This window comes from Lithobates pipiens, unplaced genomic scaffold (genome assembly GCF_037356315.1).
Source record: "Lithobates pipiens isolate NorthernLeopardFrog02 unplaced genomic scaffold, aLitPip1_a1.2 Scaffold_8, whole genome shotgun sequence".
Lineage (NCBI taxonomy): Eukaryota > Metazoa > Chordata > Amphibia > Anura > Ranidae > Lithobates > Lithobates pipiens.
In genome coordinates, this window is record NW_027507903.1 from 66,299,774 (window position 1) to 66,318,164 (window position 18,391).

General features: G+C 40.8%; 1 protein-coding gene across 1 annotated transcript in view; it reads left to right on the forward strand.

The window, feature by feature from the left end:
• FBN1 (fibrillin 1) overlaps positions 1-18,391 on the forward strand; it is a 353,319-nt gene that overhangs the window by 320,645 nt on the left and 14,283 nt on the right. Inside the window, exons 51-60 of the mRNA XM_077471569.1 lie at positions 79-144; positions 238-354; positions 1,360-1,479; positions 2,951-3,073; positions 3,218-3,349; positions 6,859-6,981; positions 7,289-7,495; positions 10,004-10,129; positions 12,666-12,788; positions 14,699-14,815. Coding sequence (XP_077327695.1) covers positions 79-144; positions 238-354; positions 1,360-1,479; positions 2,951-3,073; positions 3,218-3,349; positions 6,859-6,981; positions 7,289-7,495; positions 10,004-10,129; positions 12,666-12,788; positions 14,699-14,815 — 1,254 coding nt within the window. The remainder of the gene's footprint in view (positions 1-78; positions 145-237; positions 355-1,359; positions 1,480-2,950; positions 3,074-3,217; positions 3,350-6,858; positions 6,982-7,288; positions 7,496-10,003; positions 10,130-12,665; positions 12,789-14,698; positions 14,816-18,391) is intronic.

An 18,391-nucleotide genomic window follows, 5' to 3' on the forward strand; every position in this document is an offset into this window, starting at 1 on the left:
TCAAACCTATTATAATGCAGTTATATTATAGCATGCATGGCGGCGTATAATGGCTTTGTGCATTTTTTTTTTTTTAAGATGCTTTCCGACAGATCTGTCCCTATGGAAGTGGTGTGGTGGTTGGACCAAATGATGAGCGAATTGGTAAGATGTATAATAAAAATAATAATAAAACAAACACGGGAAACATAATATGCAGAATTTATAGTGCTCTTTTCTTCTTCCACCTTTCTGTAGACATGGATGAATGTACCGATCCAGACAAATGCAAGAATGGCAAGTGTATCAACACAGATGGATCGTATCGGTGCGAATGCTCCTTTGGATATGTGCTTACAGGAGATGAATGTATAGGTCTGTTATAATATTACTATAATAAAACTTATTACTGAATGTGTTTGCAATGAGTCAGTTTTAAGGGACCCCTTGATAAGATGAGATTGTTTATTCTTTTGATATATGGGATATAAAAATAAGTCATTGTAACAATAGGAGCTGTGAGCGCAAGTTGCACAGCGTGCTAAAAAATATGCAGAAGACTACAGGAAAATGTAGACATATGATAATATTACTGTGATGCTTGAAAATAAGAGGAAACAACTATGTTAGACAGCACCTGTGCCACAATCATTCATCCATCTTTGATAATATTTGCCATATTGCTAGAGCCAACATGTTGTCCTAGGCTGGGTACAGACGGGTGGAAATTAGGCCAGTTCAGCAGAGACCGGTTGAATTTCAATCTGTGTATGGCCCCCCGTGTTTGACAGAAGCCAATCATTCATTCGACTTCGATTGAACGCAATAGAAAACTTCCATCAATCAGCAGCTGCAGGAAACCATCTGCAGGCCCTGATTAGTATATTGTGATAGTGGAGAGCCCCACTGTCAGAATGCAATGTCCCAGTGAGAAGAACTACTCTATCCACTTCTCTTCTGTGGATGGAGAAATCCATTTTTTTTTCTTTCATCCCACTGGCTGAATGAAAAAAAAAAAAAAACTGTCTATACCCAGCCTTAATTGTCATGCTACAGCCAAGCATGTACTAACATTCTCCATGTTCACTAAGCTTATGTAGAAACACAGATCATGGTTCATCAGGGATGGCTGTGTGACTCTGGTACACCCGTGGTGTTATAGTGTTGCTCCCCATGTTTCTGAAGGCTAACTAAACAATGCTTGCACTAAAATATTGGAAAACACATTGTAATCCACATAACTAACACCTTGAATAAAACACAACTCTCTGAATTAGCTGTTCATTGAATAAGCAAATTTTGCTGGTCTAGGTAAAATATGAACAGAATATTGACATTTTTCCCATGACAAAAACTGATTTTACATACTTTTTGTTTCAGATGTTGATGAGTGTTCTATTCAAAACCCATGTGGGAATGGAACTTGCAAGAATGTGATTGGTGGATTTGAGTGCACATGTGAAGAAGGTTTTGAGCCTGGACCAATGATGTCCTGTGAAGGTAATCCAATAAAGCAGTGGTAAACCGCTAGGTGATTTTATTTATTTATTTTTACCTGAAAGGTAATGGCATAATGTGCTAGTATGCACCGCATACTAGCAAATTATGTGAAACTTACCGGAAAACAAAGCATTTTAGCGTTGCGCTGTCACCACTGGAGGCCACTTTCATCTTCACCCGTCTTCCTTCCAGGTCAGTGGACTGGCCAGAGCCGTGATGAGGTCACTCCTGTGCATGCACGGGAGAGCCACCGTTTCTGGCACAGGAATCCAAAGGAACAGCCCTGGCGGCCATTCCTTCAAATCGCATTGGCTCCATATACGGGAAATATCTCCTAAACAGTGCAAGTTTAGGAGGTATTTACAGTACCCAATAGGTAAGCCTATAATAAGGCTATGAGTACAAGTCAAAGAGAGGCATTTACTCCCATTTTAAGTGTATATTCTGTAATCCAAATTCCACATAGTATATGGGTCATTTGGTTGTAAAGGCAGAAGGTTTTGCTTCTGCATGTAGTCCCCCCCCTCCCCCAATCATCCCCTTATACTTACCGGAGCCCTATCTTGATCCAACCATGTGCGAGAGAGCAGATGCTCTGTCTGTTCTCTCCCTCCTCATTGGCTCAGAGATAGCAGTGGGAGCCATTGCAAGTGGCACTCGGCAGGGGGGAAGAGCCGGGAGCACTGGAGGGGAGGAGGGGGCAGGGCTGTGTACATAGACACACAGCGTGGGGCTCTGGAGTGAGCATGCACGAGTGCCCCCATACCAAGCAGATTGCTATGGGGGCACTCAGCCGTGGGGAAGAGCCAGGAGCGTTGGCGGGGCCCCAAGAAGAGGAGGATCAGTGCTGCTCTGTGCAAAACAATTGCACAGAGCAGGTAAGTATAATATGTTAGTTATTTTAAAGCAAAAAAAAATTCATTTTTTAGTTTTGGACAGAGTGAGGAGGAATTAGATCTAGCCAGTTTTTTATTTCATTATATTTGTGTGTCCCCATTGGGCATATTTCCCCTCTCTGTCAGGAAAGGAAGTGATAAGAAATCTATCTATGGGGACACAGACTGAAAAAAAACTGTAAAAGGAGGAAGGGCTGTGGTACACCTATCAGAATATTATCACTGTCTGTGTCTTCCAGTCCCAGTAGTAACTGCTTCTGTCATTTCTTGTCCTGCTGTCAGAGGATCAGGAAGTGTGAGGGAATCCCCTCAATGGGATCACTGACAGCAAGGAAAGCTTGACAGAAGGTTTTACTTATGCCAGGTCTATCCCAAACGTAAAAAGTTCTGCCTGGTGTTGGGCTGAAAATTAAAACAAAATGTGTCCATTTAATAAGGCATATACAAATATACTGCAAGCACAGCTGGGATACTGCAAATTGCCAACGAGTGGATTAAATGTTTTTTTTTTTACTTTTTTTTTTTAATTAGTCTTCTTTTCTTTTATCTGCATTAATGTATCCTTCTTTTAATAGATGTTAATGAATGTGCTCAGAACCCTCTGTTGTGCGCTTTCCGATGCATTAACACCTATGGTTCATATGAATGCAAGTGCCCAGCTGGCTATGTGCTCCGGGAAGACAAGAGAATGTGCAAAGGTGAGTGCTATGTACAAATCATTCAACAAGGTCATCTTCATAGGCAGCTATAAACCAAGATATTTCACATGTACTAGATTAGTAGATTAGTAATAATAAATTAAATAAGTTTTATTACCAACAACATCACTCTTCATTTTACAGATCAGGACGAGTGTGAAGACGGTCTTCATGACTGCGACTCTAAACAAATGATGTGCAAGAATCTCATCGGAACATACATGTGTATATGTGGACCAGGGTTCCAACGTAGACCGGATGGTGAAGGCTGTATAGGTACAAAAGAATGACGTTCAGTTTGCAAACCATATGTATCTGTAAACTGTGCATAAAAGCACACTTTTATACTTTAACATATGTGTGCCCGGGTAGGAGCATTTACATTTAGTGACTCACCAGCTAATTAGAGGGTACATGACTAATTCAGATTTTGGGGTTGATTTACTAACACTGAAGAATGCAAAATCTGGTGCAGCTGTGCATGTTAGCCAATCAGCTTCTAACTTCAGCTTGTTCAAATAAGCTTTGACAATAAAACCTGACCTGCACCAGATTTTGCACTCTCCAATTTTAGTAAATTTTAGTAAATGCCAACCTCTGTTTTGAGAAAATAGTGGGTATCTGCATGATACCATTGTTTGTCATATAGTAGGCCATTGCAGGACATAAACATCACGTTCCTTGTCAGATTCATGAACATACAGTGCCTTGAAAAAATATTCATACCCCTTGAGATTTGCTAAATTTTTTCATGTTACAACCAAAAATGTAAATGGATTTTATTGGGATTTTATGTAGACCAACACAAAGTGGTACATAATTGTGAAGTGGAAGGAAATTGATAAATGGTTATCATTTTTTTTTACAAATAAATATGTGAAAAGTGTGATGTTCATTTGTATTCAGCCCCCTTTACTCTGATACCGCTAACTAAAATCTAGTAGAACTAATTACCTTCAGAAGTCATCTAATTAGTAAATAGAGCCCACTTGTGTGTAATTTAATCTCAGTATAAATACAGCTGTTCTGTGAAGCCCTCATAGGTCTCTTAGTTAGAGAACCATAGTGAAGAAAAAGCATCATGAGGGACAAGGAACACACCAGACACGTCAAGGATAAAGTTGTGGAGAAGTTTAAAGCAGGGTTAGGTTTTAAAACAATGGGGTTTATTTACTAAAGACAAATACACTTTGGAAGTGCACTTGGAAGTGCAGTCATTGTAGATCTGAGGGGGACATGCAAGGAAAAAAAAAACAGCATTTTTGCTTGTACATGATTGGATGATAAAATCAGCAGGTCTTCCCCTCATTTCAGATCTTCCCCTCAGATTTACAGCTACTGCACTTCCAAGTGCACTTGCAGTACATTTGTAATGAAAAGTGTATTTGCCTTTAGTAAATCAACCCCAATATCCCAAGCTTTGAACATCTCATGGAGTAAAATTCAATCCATCATCCGAAAATGGAGAGTATGGCACAACTGCAAACCTACCAAGACATGGCCGTCCACCTAAACTGACAGGCCAGGCAAGGAGAGTATTATTTAGAGAAGCAGTCAAGAAGCCCATGGTAACTCTGGAAGAGCTGCAGAGATCCACAGCTCAGGTGGGAGAATCTGTCCACAGGACAACTATTAGTCATGCACTCCACAAATCTGGTCTTTATAGAAGAGTGGCAAGAAGAAAACCTTTGTGGAAAAATAGCCATAAGAAGTCCTGTTTGCAATTTGCAAGAAGCCACGTAGGGGACACAGCAAAAATGTAGAAGAAGGTGCTCTGTTTAGATGAGACCAATTTAACTTTTTGGCCTAAAAGCAAAACTCTAAGTGTGGCAAAAACTAACACTACACATCATCCTGTACACACCATCCCCACAGTGAAACATGGTGGTGGCAGCATCCTAGTGTGGGGTTGCTTTTCTTCAGCAGGGACAGGGAAGCTGGTCAGAGTTGATGGGAAAATGGATGGAGCCAAATACAGGGAAATCTTAGCAGTAAACCTGTTACACCCAATACACACTATCAGTTTTTCTGCTGAGTTTTTCCTTTAGATTTCCCAAAACCATATAATATGAGGTCAAACCTTAGGAGTTTCAATTTCTATGCAATCAAGCAGGCCCTTGCACTACATGGTTTTGGTAAACCTGAAGGAAAAACTCAGCAGAAAAACTGATAGTGTGTATGGGGCTTTAGGCTGGATTCACACCTATGCATTTTTAGCGCTTTTTGCATTTTGCAGATTTGCACTACACGACGTGTTCCAAAGGAAACCATGTTAAGTGGACTGTAGTCTTATGCTGGATTCACACCTATGCATTTTAGTGCTTTTTGCATTTTGCAGTTTTGCACTACAGAACGTGTTCCATAGGAAACCATGATAAATGGACTGTAGTGCAAATCTGCAAAATGCGAAAAGCACAAAAAATGCATAGGTGTGAATCCAGCCTTAGAGTCTACAAAAGACTTGAGACTGGGGCAGAAGTTCACCTTCCAGCAGGACAAGAACCCTAAACATACAGCCAGAGCTACAATGGAATGGTTTAGTTCAAAGCATATTCATGTATTAGAATGGCCCAGTAAAGGTCCAGACCTAAATCCAATTGAGAATCTGTAGCAAGACTTGAAAATTGCTGTTCACAGACATTCTCCATCCAATCTGACAGAGCTTGAGCTATTTTGCAAAAAAGAATGGGCAAAAATTTCACACCCTATGTGTAAAAAACTGGTAGAGACATCCCCAAAAAGACTTGCAGCTGTAATTGCAGTGAAAGGTGATTCTCAGAAGGGCTGAATACAAATGCACGCCACACTTTTCAGATATTTATTTGTAAAACATTCTGAAAACGATTTATTATTTTCCTTCCACTTCACAATTATGTGCCACTTTGTGTTGATCTATGACATAAAATCCTAATAAAATAAATTTAAGTTTTTGGTTGTAACATGACAAAATGTGGAAAATTTCAAGGGGGTATGAATACTTTTTCAAGGCACTGTAGGTGTGCTTCGAACATTTTTGATTTTTTATGACTAGAGTACAATTAGTAAAAATTGTTTTTCACCCATTGAAACCTTAAATTTGGTTCCTGTGTTCATGAGGGAAGCCCAGATGGTAATAGAAGATTCCTATATGCAGGAATTTCTGTATGCTGGTCAGTTTCCGTGCGGATTAATCTTTTTTTCCATTGTGGGGGTTGAAGCTGAAAAATTAGACTAGAGTGAACCAGATAGATAATTCTGGATTTATCTCTCACAACACGCAATTCATATATTTTTTTTTTATGTGATTTGCTTGTATAAGTTACAACTGAACTCCGGGATGAGCAAATATGGTCTAAATACGAGAGTCATGTGTACTCTTAAATCTCTGTGTGCTTTGTGTATTTTCTCCAGATCTGTGCAATAATTTAGTGTGAAACTACCTCTGTGCAGGAGCTTGCTGTGATAAAGACTGCTCACTGCTGATCTCTCTCCGTGTGAAGGGCAGCTGGTCTTGTATCCACCCCCCTGTGGTTCTCAGCAGGCAGTCTGTAGTGGGAGGAGCTGCTGGGTCCCTCCCACAGCTCTACTCTATACACAGGCTATGTGAAACACAATGCTGGTGTCACTGCTGCTTTTACAAGTTAATGACTGGATTTGCAAAGATGTTTGGTGCCCATAAAGTAGATTTATATGCTTTTTGGCTATTAAGGAATATATTTAAATTAATTATTTTATTCTCGAAGTTCAGCTTTAATAATGCCATCATGCGTAAGCCATGTTTAACATGATTGTTTTTGTTTCATAAGATTTGAATGAGTGCCTTAAGCCTGGGCTATGTGAAAATGGAAAATGTCTGAACACCGTGGGCAGTTACAAGTGTGAGTGCAAAGACGGATTCAATGCCAGCATTACAGAGACAGAATGTATTGGTGAGTATGGAGAACTTTTTACAAGTGAGAGAGATAACCACACACAGAGAAAAATCAAAATCATCTAAAACATTTCATACTGGTAAGAATAAAAGAGAACATACAGTTGGCATACAATATTTGCCCTGTTATCTGCTTTTGCAAAGATACAATTGTGTGTCGCCTTGCAAGGTTAGATCGCCCATGTAATGTACTGCTAAACATAATAATACTTACTATAATGTAAACCACATACAGTAGCATGCATATAACAATATGAGCAATGGAAACCACAGGACCAACAAATCTATTATTGTATTTGTTGCAGACAACCGACTCGGATATTGCTTCACCGATGTATTACATACAATGTGCCAGCTTGGATCGTCAAACCAGAATTCCGTTACCAAGTCTGAATGTTGCTGTAATGGTGGCAGGGGATGGGGTATTACCTGTGAGATCTGCCCCTTCTCTGGAACAGTTCAGTTTAAAAAGCTTTGTCCATATGGCAAGGGATATACAACTGGAGGAGAAGGTATGTATTCAGATTCATGAATTATTTTATTTGTAAAAGGAGGTGCTTCACCAGTTTACCGTGATGGTGCTTTTATATGCTATAATAGCTTGTCAATGCATTATATAGCTATTACATATATTTATATATTAAAGGCCAACACCTGAAAGTGGATCTCTTCATGATGGCCCCTTTTGCGGGTATACAAAACATTAAAAATAAGTGTATACCTATACTGTATAAAATCCAGTAATACACTGTCTCACCCTGCTCTGCACATGCTCAGTTGTTCTATATTTTTAGGCTCTGTGCCGAATTTGTAGCGGACAATTTGCTGACAGCCTAAAGATTGACTGTTGCTCAAGGGTTCTGGGCTTCAGCAATAAGGCAGCCCCTGGCATGAAGGAACAAAGCTGGAGGCAATTTACAGCATGCACTAATTTTAGAAGCATAATTATTCATGTGGAATACATGTTTCTTGCTAAATGACATTATGTTGGGTGGCACAGTGGTGTAGTGGTTAGCACTCTCACCTAGCAGTAAGAAGGGTCGCTGGTTCATATCCCAACCACGACACTACCTGCCTGGAGTTTGCATGTTTTCCCTGTGCCTGCGTGGGTTTCCTCCGGGTACTCAAGTTTCCTCCCACACCCCAAAGACATGCGGGTAGGTTAATTGGCTTCTGTCCAAAATTGGCCCTAGTATATGAATGAGAGTTGAGGATCTTGGAATAGGGAGGGATGTAAGTGTGCGATGCATGTGCAGAGTGCTGTGTAAATTGACGGTGCTATATGGGTACCTTAAATAAATAATAATATAATAGATGAGCATCTTAATGAGACACAATGTATAGGGATGGGGAGAATTTGACCCAAACTCACTCTGGATGGACTGGTGTCTTTATTCAACCTTACTAACTATGTAACTATCTCCACTTTTTTATCAAATTGTTATGGGTAAAGTTCCACTTTAATACAAGCTGAGCAGGCAACTAAATTATAGTGTTGAAGATCAACTTACATAGATAGTCAGGTTAAAAAAAAGACCATCACGTTCAACCAATAGCAAAAAACAGCAAATAGAAAAGTGAAGTGGAAATTTTAATATGCCGCTAAATAAGAAGAATCCACTAATTCTGACAACTAAAAATGAGTTATTACATAGTTACATAGTAAGTGAGGTTGAAAAAAGATACAAGTCTATCAAGTCCAACCTATGTGTGTGATTATATGTCAGTATTACATTGTATATCCCTGTATGTTACTGTGGTTCAGGTGCTTATCTAATAGTTTTTAGAAACTATCGAAGCTCCCTGCTGAGACCACCACCTGTGGAAGGGAATTCCACATCCTTGCCGCTCTTACAGTAAAGAACCCTCTACGTAGTTTAAGGTTAAACCTCTTTTCTTCTAATTTTAATGAGTGGCCACGGGTCTTGTTAAACTCCCTTCCGCAAAAAAGTTGTATCCCTATTGTGGGGTCACCAGTACGGGATTTATATATTGAAATCATATCCCCTCTCAAGCGTTCTCTTCTCCAGAGAGAATAAGTTCAGTGCTCACAACCTTTCCTCATAACTAATATCCTCCAGACCCTTTATTAGCTTATATGAGTTATAAGTAGAGACAGACATATTAAATCTCACAACAATCGTTTAGAACTCTGTGGAGCTCCCCCAGTGCCCCCCACCTTGAAGCCTAGAGTTATACAGATTGCTATAGAATTAGGGTAACCTATAGCAGGATGAACTGTTCATTACGAAATGCTATATTTAAAGTATACAACTGGGTACACATGATCCGAATATCGGCAGGTTCAACAGGAACCGCCCAACGTATGGACAGTGTGTACAGCTGTCTGGCCGACAGAAGCCCATCTTCTGAAAAACCAGCAGCCAATCTGTGCTCGCAGCCAATGGCTGGGAGCGATGATCAGTGTATTCTGACAGGGGGGCAGACGCCCTGTCAGAGTACAATAGCTCAGCAGGGGAGATCGCTTGACCCAGCCTAACTAAAAGCAGAACTTTTTTTCGTTTTTATTTAGGGTGGATAGGGATTAGAACACCTGACTTTATTTTTAGGTTTTTTTAATATTAGATTTTTATTCCTGTCTGTGGAGATTTGCCCTCCCCAGTTGTCCTGTTTACTGTTATCACCAAAACAGGAATAGAGGGAAAATCTTCCAATGGGGACACTAAATCTGCTGCCACTGGTAACAACCAGGATATGAGGATACCAGGATATCCCTCAGTTTGAAGGGATTTCTTCTCACTTATTGTTTTGGCTATGGGATAGGAAGTGAAGAGAATTCTCTCTTTAGTTTTGCATCTCCCAGATGACAGGGGTTATCACCCCTCCTTACTTTATCCAAAATGGAAAAAAAAACTATTTTGCCTTTAGTTCTACTTTACTGCAAGTGATAAATCTAGGCAGTGATGGGGCTTTGGGCACATTATACAGCATATCATCCCACTTTATTATATTATTTCTTATGTTTATATTATATATCTCATTTTCTTTTTTATATCTAGATATTGATGAATGTCATGTTCTACATGGAATTTGTCGCAATGGACAATGTGTCAATGAAAGGGGAACATACAAATGTGAATGCAATCTAGGTTATATGCCTGATGTGACTGGCACTTCCTGTATAGGTAAGTTGCAGTTATAAGTTATAGTTCACATTCCATGATTGTATTTCTGTTGAAGATATAGATATAACTATTAATGGATAAGTTATTGAAAGAATCCAAATATTCAGTATTAAATAAGTATAGTTGTGCAGTTTTTTCCTATGAAAGATTCATATTAGCCTTATTATTTATCTGTATTTACTCTATCTCCAGCTTGTGTTTGTGAGTAAGGCCTCTCTCAGATGGGGAGGACTCTCGAGATCAATAGGGGATCTGTCTGCCGATCTCCTGCTGATCAGAGCAAAGTGGGCGAATGAGCCACCTGTGTCAGCTCCAGTTTATGTAGAGAGGGCACGGGCATAACCACCTCTGCTCTATGAGCGGCTGGAAGTAAACGGAAACCGACTGCCCTCTGATCTCATCTGCCTAGGCGGAGGACGGATCTCCTTCACTTTTTTTGGGTGTAAACAGACACAAGATCATTTACACCTATCGCTCCATAGGGGTGAATGCACCATCTAATCAGGTCCGCTTGACAAAGTTTTTCTGGCAAACTTGATTGGACCCTTTATGTGAAAAGGGCCTTACACTGATTCCCAGAGTGTGAAGGGAGACAATAGGGCAGCGACTACCAAACTTTACATGATCCATGACCACCTAGCACTGTGGTCTCCAAACTACAGCCCTTTGCTTGCCTTTATCCTTCCCTTGGTACACTATTCCTCCTACTGACACCAACAATAGGGGGTGTGATTCTTGCCACTGACACCAGCAATGAGGCACTATTCCTGCCACTGGCACCAACAATGAGACATTATTTCTCCCACTGTCATCATGATGGGACACTATTCCCACTAAAGATGTGGCATTGTTTACGCCCGCTGACCCCAGGACATTTTTTACTCTCACTGGCCACAGTCCAGCCCCCTCTAAATCCTGAAGGACAGTAAACTGGCCCCTTGTTTAGAAAGTTTGGAGAACCCTAACCTATAAAACAAAAAGCAGCGCTCTATGGGACCAGCATAAAAACTTGCAGACCTTTAGCCAAGTAAAGTTCATTTATTTGCTGCGCACTTGAAGGAATTAAAAACAACTGTCAATGATAATAAAATCGTAGAAATTTGCAAAATCAATCATAAAAAATAATTGCCATTGTTGATATATTATGAAAGATATAAGCATGATGCCACCAAGACATCCAGATGATCAGGGGTTAACATCAGCTGGTATTCTTCAACTCTCTGTCATGTAGTAACAAAAAGTTTCCAAGGAGCACGATGGAAAATGTTTCGCAAGCTGTGAATGTGTTTTCATTCAGGGAAGATCATGCATATTATAATGAAACCTGTTTAACCACTTAAGCCCCGGAAGGATTGCCCCCTTAATGACCAGGCCATTTTTTGCAATGCGGCACTGCATCGCTTTTACTGACAATTGCACAGTCGTGCAGCGTGTGGTATTTGATCACCTCTGCGTTTTTTATTTTTTGCGCTATAAACAAAAAAAGCCCAACAATTTTTTTTACTTTCTGCTATAATAGATATCCAAAAAAGTTATAGAAAAACAAATTTAGTCATCAGTTTAGGCCAATATATATTCTGCTACATATTTTTGTTAAAAATCGCAATAGGTGTATGATGATTGGTTTGCGCAAAAGTTATCACGTCTACAAACTGCAGGATAGATTTAGGGACTTTTATTTTTTGTTTTTACTGGTGATGGCGGTGATCTGTGATTTTTAGTGGGACTGTGGCATTGCAGCGGACAAATCTGCCCCTAAATGACACTTTTGGGGACCAGTGACATTATTTCATTGATTGGTACTATAAAAATGCACTGATCAATGTAAAGTTTACACTGGCAGGGAAGGGGTTAACACTAGGGGTCGATCAAGGGCTAAGTGTGTTCCCTCAGCGTGTTCTAACTGTAGTGGGTGGGCTCACTGGGACACGACAGAGATCACTGTTCTGATCACTGGGAACAGTAGACCTCTGTCATGTGATCTGGCAGAATGGGGAATCACCTTGTTTACATAGGCAGTTCGGCATTCTGCCTCTCCTCACCACAATCGCGGAACACTGGCGGGGCCCACGGCACGTGCGCCCGCTACCCTTCTTGCACGGACCGACGTACAGGTACATCAGTTTGTGCAGGAGAGCCAATCTGCCGCAGTATATCTATGTGAGCTGTCGACTAATGGGCTATAAACCTGGGATTCCATTCAAATAGCGGGTCTGGATGAAATTTTAAGGGCTTTCAAACTGAATTAGTTGACTCAATGATGGTAAGAAAGAATGTTCTGAGGAATGTTTTTTTGTATTAAAGCTCAAACAAAAATCTAACTGTGTATGGCCACCTAAAGTTACGTTTAATACGGTGGAAATCATAAATATTTCATTTATATTTTCAAATATTTCAATAATTATGCTAATTTAAGACTGGATAGGTTTGTTTACTGTGATAAAGGCATAGGAAAGTATGACTGGAATCCTGCACTGTGCTTTGATCTGATGTGCATATGTAAAAAGAAGGGTCTGATGTGCCATTATCATTCCAGATCTTGATGAATGTGGTCAGTCCCCCAAACCTTGCAATTTCATTTGTAAGAATACTGAAGGAAGTTTCCAGTGTTCCTGTCCACGTGGATATGTTTTGCAGGAAGATGGAAGAAGCTGTAAAGGTAATGGGACCTGGTACTGTGCAGGCAGAACAGAGGAGTGTTATATGTACAGCATAACAGTAATACTGTGACGTGTTTTTTGCCAGATTACATGGCGCCTTTGTGATACTGTTGACATTATTAACCACTTGAGTACCAGCCTGTAATACCCATTCATTGCCAGGCCATTTTTTCAGTATTGTTATAGTTTGTTCACTCCAAGTGACACTGTACCCCCCAAAAAATTGATTATTTTTGAGACAGGGCATTTTATGATTGTATTTAACCCCTTCATGCTTAAGCCTTTTTCTGACATGTGTTGGTTAAATGTTAAAATCTGTATTGTTTGTATACGTAAGGTGCATTGAATAAAGTGCTGTGATCCAAGTGACACTCTGTTCAAATATAATCTTATGTGAACAAGTGATAATAGTCCTCTTCGGTGTACAGACACCTCAGTGTACAAGGGTTCCTTAATTTACTGCTGTAAGGTAACAGTGTAATAATGATTGGTGGTGATGAACAAATCTGGGATCCTGCATTAGATCACCCCTAGCGTTCCTTATGTATAATGAGGGGGCATCAAATGCAACTTGATATCCTGGTAAGACTTGGTGACCTGGTGGATGATCCTCAATTGTAGTGCTATATCTTCTCTGTTTTAGTTAGTGACGATGGAAATCCTTCAAATAGGTGCATAAATAACATGAAGAAAGAAAGCGGGGGGCGGGGGGACCCAGATAGTGAAGTATGCAGCCAATACGACACGTATCATCATAAGCACCACAATTCTTCCTGAGGAAGTCATGTGATCGTGACGATACGCGTTGGAATAGACGGGAACGGGAAGTGACGTCAGGCCACAGGCTCGCTGCTCATTTTGTTTTTCGTTTATAGATATTTTTAATGTGAGTATTTTTATTGGCTCCACCTTAACAAAACACCCAGTTTTTACATACTTCACTATCTGGGTCCCCCCACCAGCGTTACCTGAAGAGGACTATTATCACTTATTCACATAAGATTATATTTGCACAGTGTCACTTGGAGCACAGCACTTTATTCATTGCACCTTACATATCTGTTTGAAGATTTATGTGCACTTTTGGACTTTATTCTTGTACCCTGTCAGCACTAGCACTAGCACTTTGGATTTATTATTTATCTGGATGCTATAATTTTGGAATAATTTGTACATTGTGAATTATATTGGAAATTATTCGTTTTTGAACACTTAGCACTTTATACTGTGTACTATGAACTTTTGCACATTTGCTGTCTATCGTGAATATATAAGCCCCTGTACAAATGGTTGCAAATTCGGACCACAAAATCCGTCTGATTTTTTCCGAAACTGGTGTTGCATATACACGGTTGGACAAAGTTGACTGAATATCCGATCGTTCAGAATGTGATGACGTTCGTTCGTTACGACGGGACTACGTTCAGGCTAGTAGCCAATAGCTTTGGTATCGTAATTTGATCTGAGCATGCGTGGCACTTTGTCCAATCGGAATTCTCTGCAAACGATCAAAGTCTGATCAGATCATGTTGTCGGAAAAATTTTATATCCAGCTCTCAAACTTTGTTGGTTGGACATTCCGACGGAAAAAGTCCGATGGAGCCCACACGCTCCAATTATCCGACTGCACGGTCCGATCGGACATTTTCCGTCTGAATTTCCGACCGTGTGTACAAGGGCTAACACTTTATATTTTTTAGTGATTTTGATATTCACTAGAACTATATATTTTATTTTTGGTATGGATTAACCAATCCGGTGTTTGCTGCAACTAGTGTTTTGCAGTGTTTAGATTAAGGTAGCGTGGGAATATTCATTTTATCTGTACTAGAGAATACCACAATGAGACTGCATTCAGGTTTTATTTCTGATCACAGTGCAAATACCATGTATGTGCTCATCTTTATAGATCTTGATGAATGTGCAACCAAGCAACATAATTGTCAGTTTATTTGTGTGAACACAATGGGAGGATTTACATGTAAATGTCCTCCTGGATTTACACAGCATCATACTGCCTGCATTGGTAAGTACAACAATATCATGTATTACTGTGGTTTTGATTTTAGAGCAGCATAGATGGTACCCTTGTAGATAGTACTTGCTAGTAAATAATAGGGAGCCTTTTAAAATATCCTCTCATCTTTCACTTCTAATGCTTACCACTGTTTAAGGCCCCTTTCACACATGCGGAAATTATGTCCGTATTTCATCCATCCGTTTGCGGGTGCATGCATTCCTATGGGATAGCGGGTGTCTGCGGATAAACAACTGCAGACACCCGCTATCGTCCGCCACCGCTACTGTCCGATTCTGCAGACGGAGTAAAATCCTATTTTTCTATCCATCTGCAGAGCGGATCGGATGAACACGGTCCGTGCTCATCCGATCCCCCATAGAGGAGAGCGGAGAGCTGACAGGAAGGTCCCTGCACAGTGTGCAGAGACCACCCTGTGCGCCGCCATCTCAGCGGGGACAACGGAGCCATCCCCGCTAAGCAAGCGGATCATCACGGGGCGGATCATTACTGATCCGTCCTGTGTGAAAGGGGCCTAAAGCTTGTGAATAATGGGATAGGTTCCTTTAGGCCCCTTTCACACGGGACGGAATGCAGCTGCTTCCTACACTGTCCTGTCCCCTCCACCGCTCGTGTCGACACAGGGATGATGTGTCTTCCCCGGGGGGAAATGTATATAGTTCTGTTTGATACAGAGTGATGTGCTACAAGCACCCTTAATGTTTTAATAAATTTGGTTATAAAACGATAAAGCACTATGCAACTTATCTTTCATATATATGTATCATGGATAATACCATGGAACAGCTCAGGATCCTGCAGAGTCAATACATCACAGATCCCAGGGGTGGTTCAATTGCGTTATCAGACCAAACTTAATTGTGTGGTTACACACTGCTCTCACGTGAGGATAATCACATAGGGGGAGCACAAGTATGTTGGCACTTTTGATAAATTTGAAGCACCATCACAAGGATCCAACTCAACTGAAAATTCCTTAAGGATATTGATTGATGACTATATATAAGTGTATTTATATATGCATTGTATACATTGTTTGCACGTTAACACTTTCAGCGTGTATATTATTATAATGTATTGTTCACTTTTTTGATTAATATCAAGCACTGGATAAAATATATTGCACAGGTTCACAGGAAGGGATTTTGTTTGCAGAGCACAGCGCGGCACATAGGTTTAATTATATAAGGTAAAGAGAATTTAGAAATAGGGTTCCTAATGGGATCCCTGCTACTTATTCCTTTGGTGGCAGTCACATGACCATGCTCAAGCATTTCTCATGTTGCACCTGCTGAAAGGGAGGATCGTCGACATCACATGACCAACATGGGGAATGTGAAGCAACACGTGGTTAGTGTGTAGAGGGGAAGTAACTTGCACAGGACCTGGAAGATCACAGATATCACTATAAAAGTGCTGACTACTAGAGTGATTGTTGGCTTCCCCAGCAGCATCTCAGATATGGACCAATGTAAGTACGCAATAAGGATCGTACCAGGAATTCAGCTTTAATGTGTATAGGGCTTGCTTTGAGGTGGGGGGTTGGAGCTGAGGGGTTTAGCTCTAAGGGCTCACTTTGCGTGTTCAATATTGTGAGGGGGGGGAGGTTAAGTGTTTTTTGGTGGTTGGTTAAGTGTTCAGCCAGGTAGGGTTAAACCCCATACACACTATCAGATTTTCTGCTGATTTTTTTCCTTCAGATTTACCAAAACCATATAATATGAGGTCAAACCTTAGGAGTTCCAATTTGTAATTATTGAGGAGCTTTAAAAACTAATTCTAGAATATTTTTAATTTTAATAAATCTACACATAATAAGGAATGTCAGAAAGTGGGTTCCAAGTTATTCATTCCAGTATCAAGTATGACAGAAAAGCCTAATGTCATACTTAATGTTTTGCATATTTAGAACAAGCAACTGGGCATATATTCATTGCTATAAAATTAGAACCATATAGTGCACATTCATTAGGAAAACCAAAACTCCCCAATAAGGAACTGTTATTAGTTATAGAAATAATAACACTAGAATGAAGCAAATTACCATTTAAATCAAGACTCAAATGTGGATACAATATAACCAGGATGTAGAAGGTGAATGGTGCCTCAATGCAGTGATGATATATACAGAATAAGAAAATATACAGAGAAATACACCCAGATTTCAGAACAAGGGAAGTAGTACTGTGCGTCATCTATACATACAGACTACGGCCCCTTTCACACTGGGGCGGTATTCAGGCGTTACATCGCTAAAAATAGCGCCTGTGTAGCGCCTGAAAAAAACCGGCCCCTTTAACTCCAGTGTGAAAGCCGGAGGGCTTTCACACTGGAGCGATGCGCTGGCAGGACGGTGAAAAAAGTCCTGCTAGCCGCATCTTTGGAGCGGTGAAGGAGCGGTGTATTCACCGCTCCTAAACCGCTCCTACCCATTGAAATCAATGGGACACCGCGGCAATAACGCCGGCAAAGCGCCGCTAGCGGGGGTTAAAACCACCCCGCTAGCGCCCGCAGACCGCCGCTAAAACGACGCTAAAAATAGCGGCGCTTTACCGCTGACGCCTCTCCCGCCCCAGTGTGAAAGCAGCCTAAAGCCCTGTACACACAGGCAGAATGTCGGGAGACCACAGGCGGTTCAAAAAAATATATTGCCGACATTCAGGCCCATGTGTATGTCGGTCTGTCTGTCAGAAGCCGGCAGTTCAAAAACCAGCATCCGACTGACTCCCAATCAGAGAGCTCTGATCGGTGTGATCTGGTGGGGGGTGTCCCCCTGTCAGAACACAATAGCTCAGCGGGGGAGATTGCTGAACTAATCTCGCATGGTTAGTACAGCGGCTCTGACTGGAGCTGACAGTTTTTTTTCGTTCAGCCCACGGGGTTAAACAAAGAGAAAACTAATAGTGTGTACCAGGCTTAAGGACTAGTGATGAGTTTAAGTCTGGTCGAAACCTACAGAGCAGATGTTAGTGTCGGAACAATCAGCAGGGGAGACTCCCAGCCACGTGGCCACACATATATAAATGGGGGAAATGCTCATGACAATGACCATATTAAGCCATGTGGCCATAATAGATCAATGATTTTACAAGCATTCTTACACCTTTTTGTGTACATGCAGCTGCAAGATGGGGACTAGGCTGAACTTAGCGGTGGATTGACTCTGGAGTCAAATCCAAACGTATACCTTTAAGGACACAGAAAATGATATGCAACTTTCAGAACAAGAGAAGAGGGACTGTGTATCTGTCTGTCTGTGTCTTTATCTATGCATCAAAGCCACATGAATGTACACTCCAGGATGTGCTTGGAGGTCCATGCAGCCAGCTACTTGTCAACAGGCTGCTTTGCATGCCTCTGTACCTGTATTTGTGCATCTCGGGTGGCTGAAGACAGCCCTTCACATGGATGTATGGATCAGTACACTCACGTGAATAAGGCCTAAAGACATAGAATGATACCTACCCAGCTTTCAGAACAAGAGAAGTGGGACCGTGCTACATCCCTTCATACAGAATAAGGACACATAGAAATTTACACACAGCTTGCAGAGCAAACTAAGTA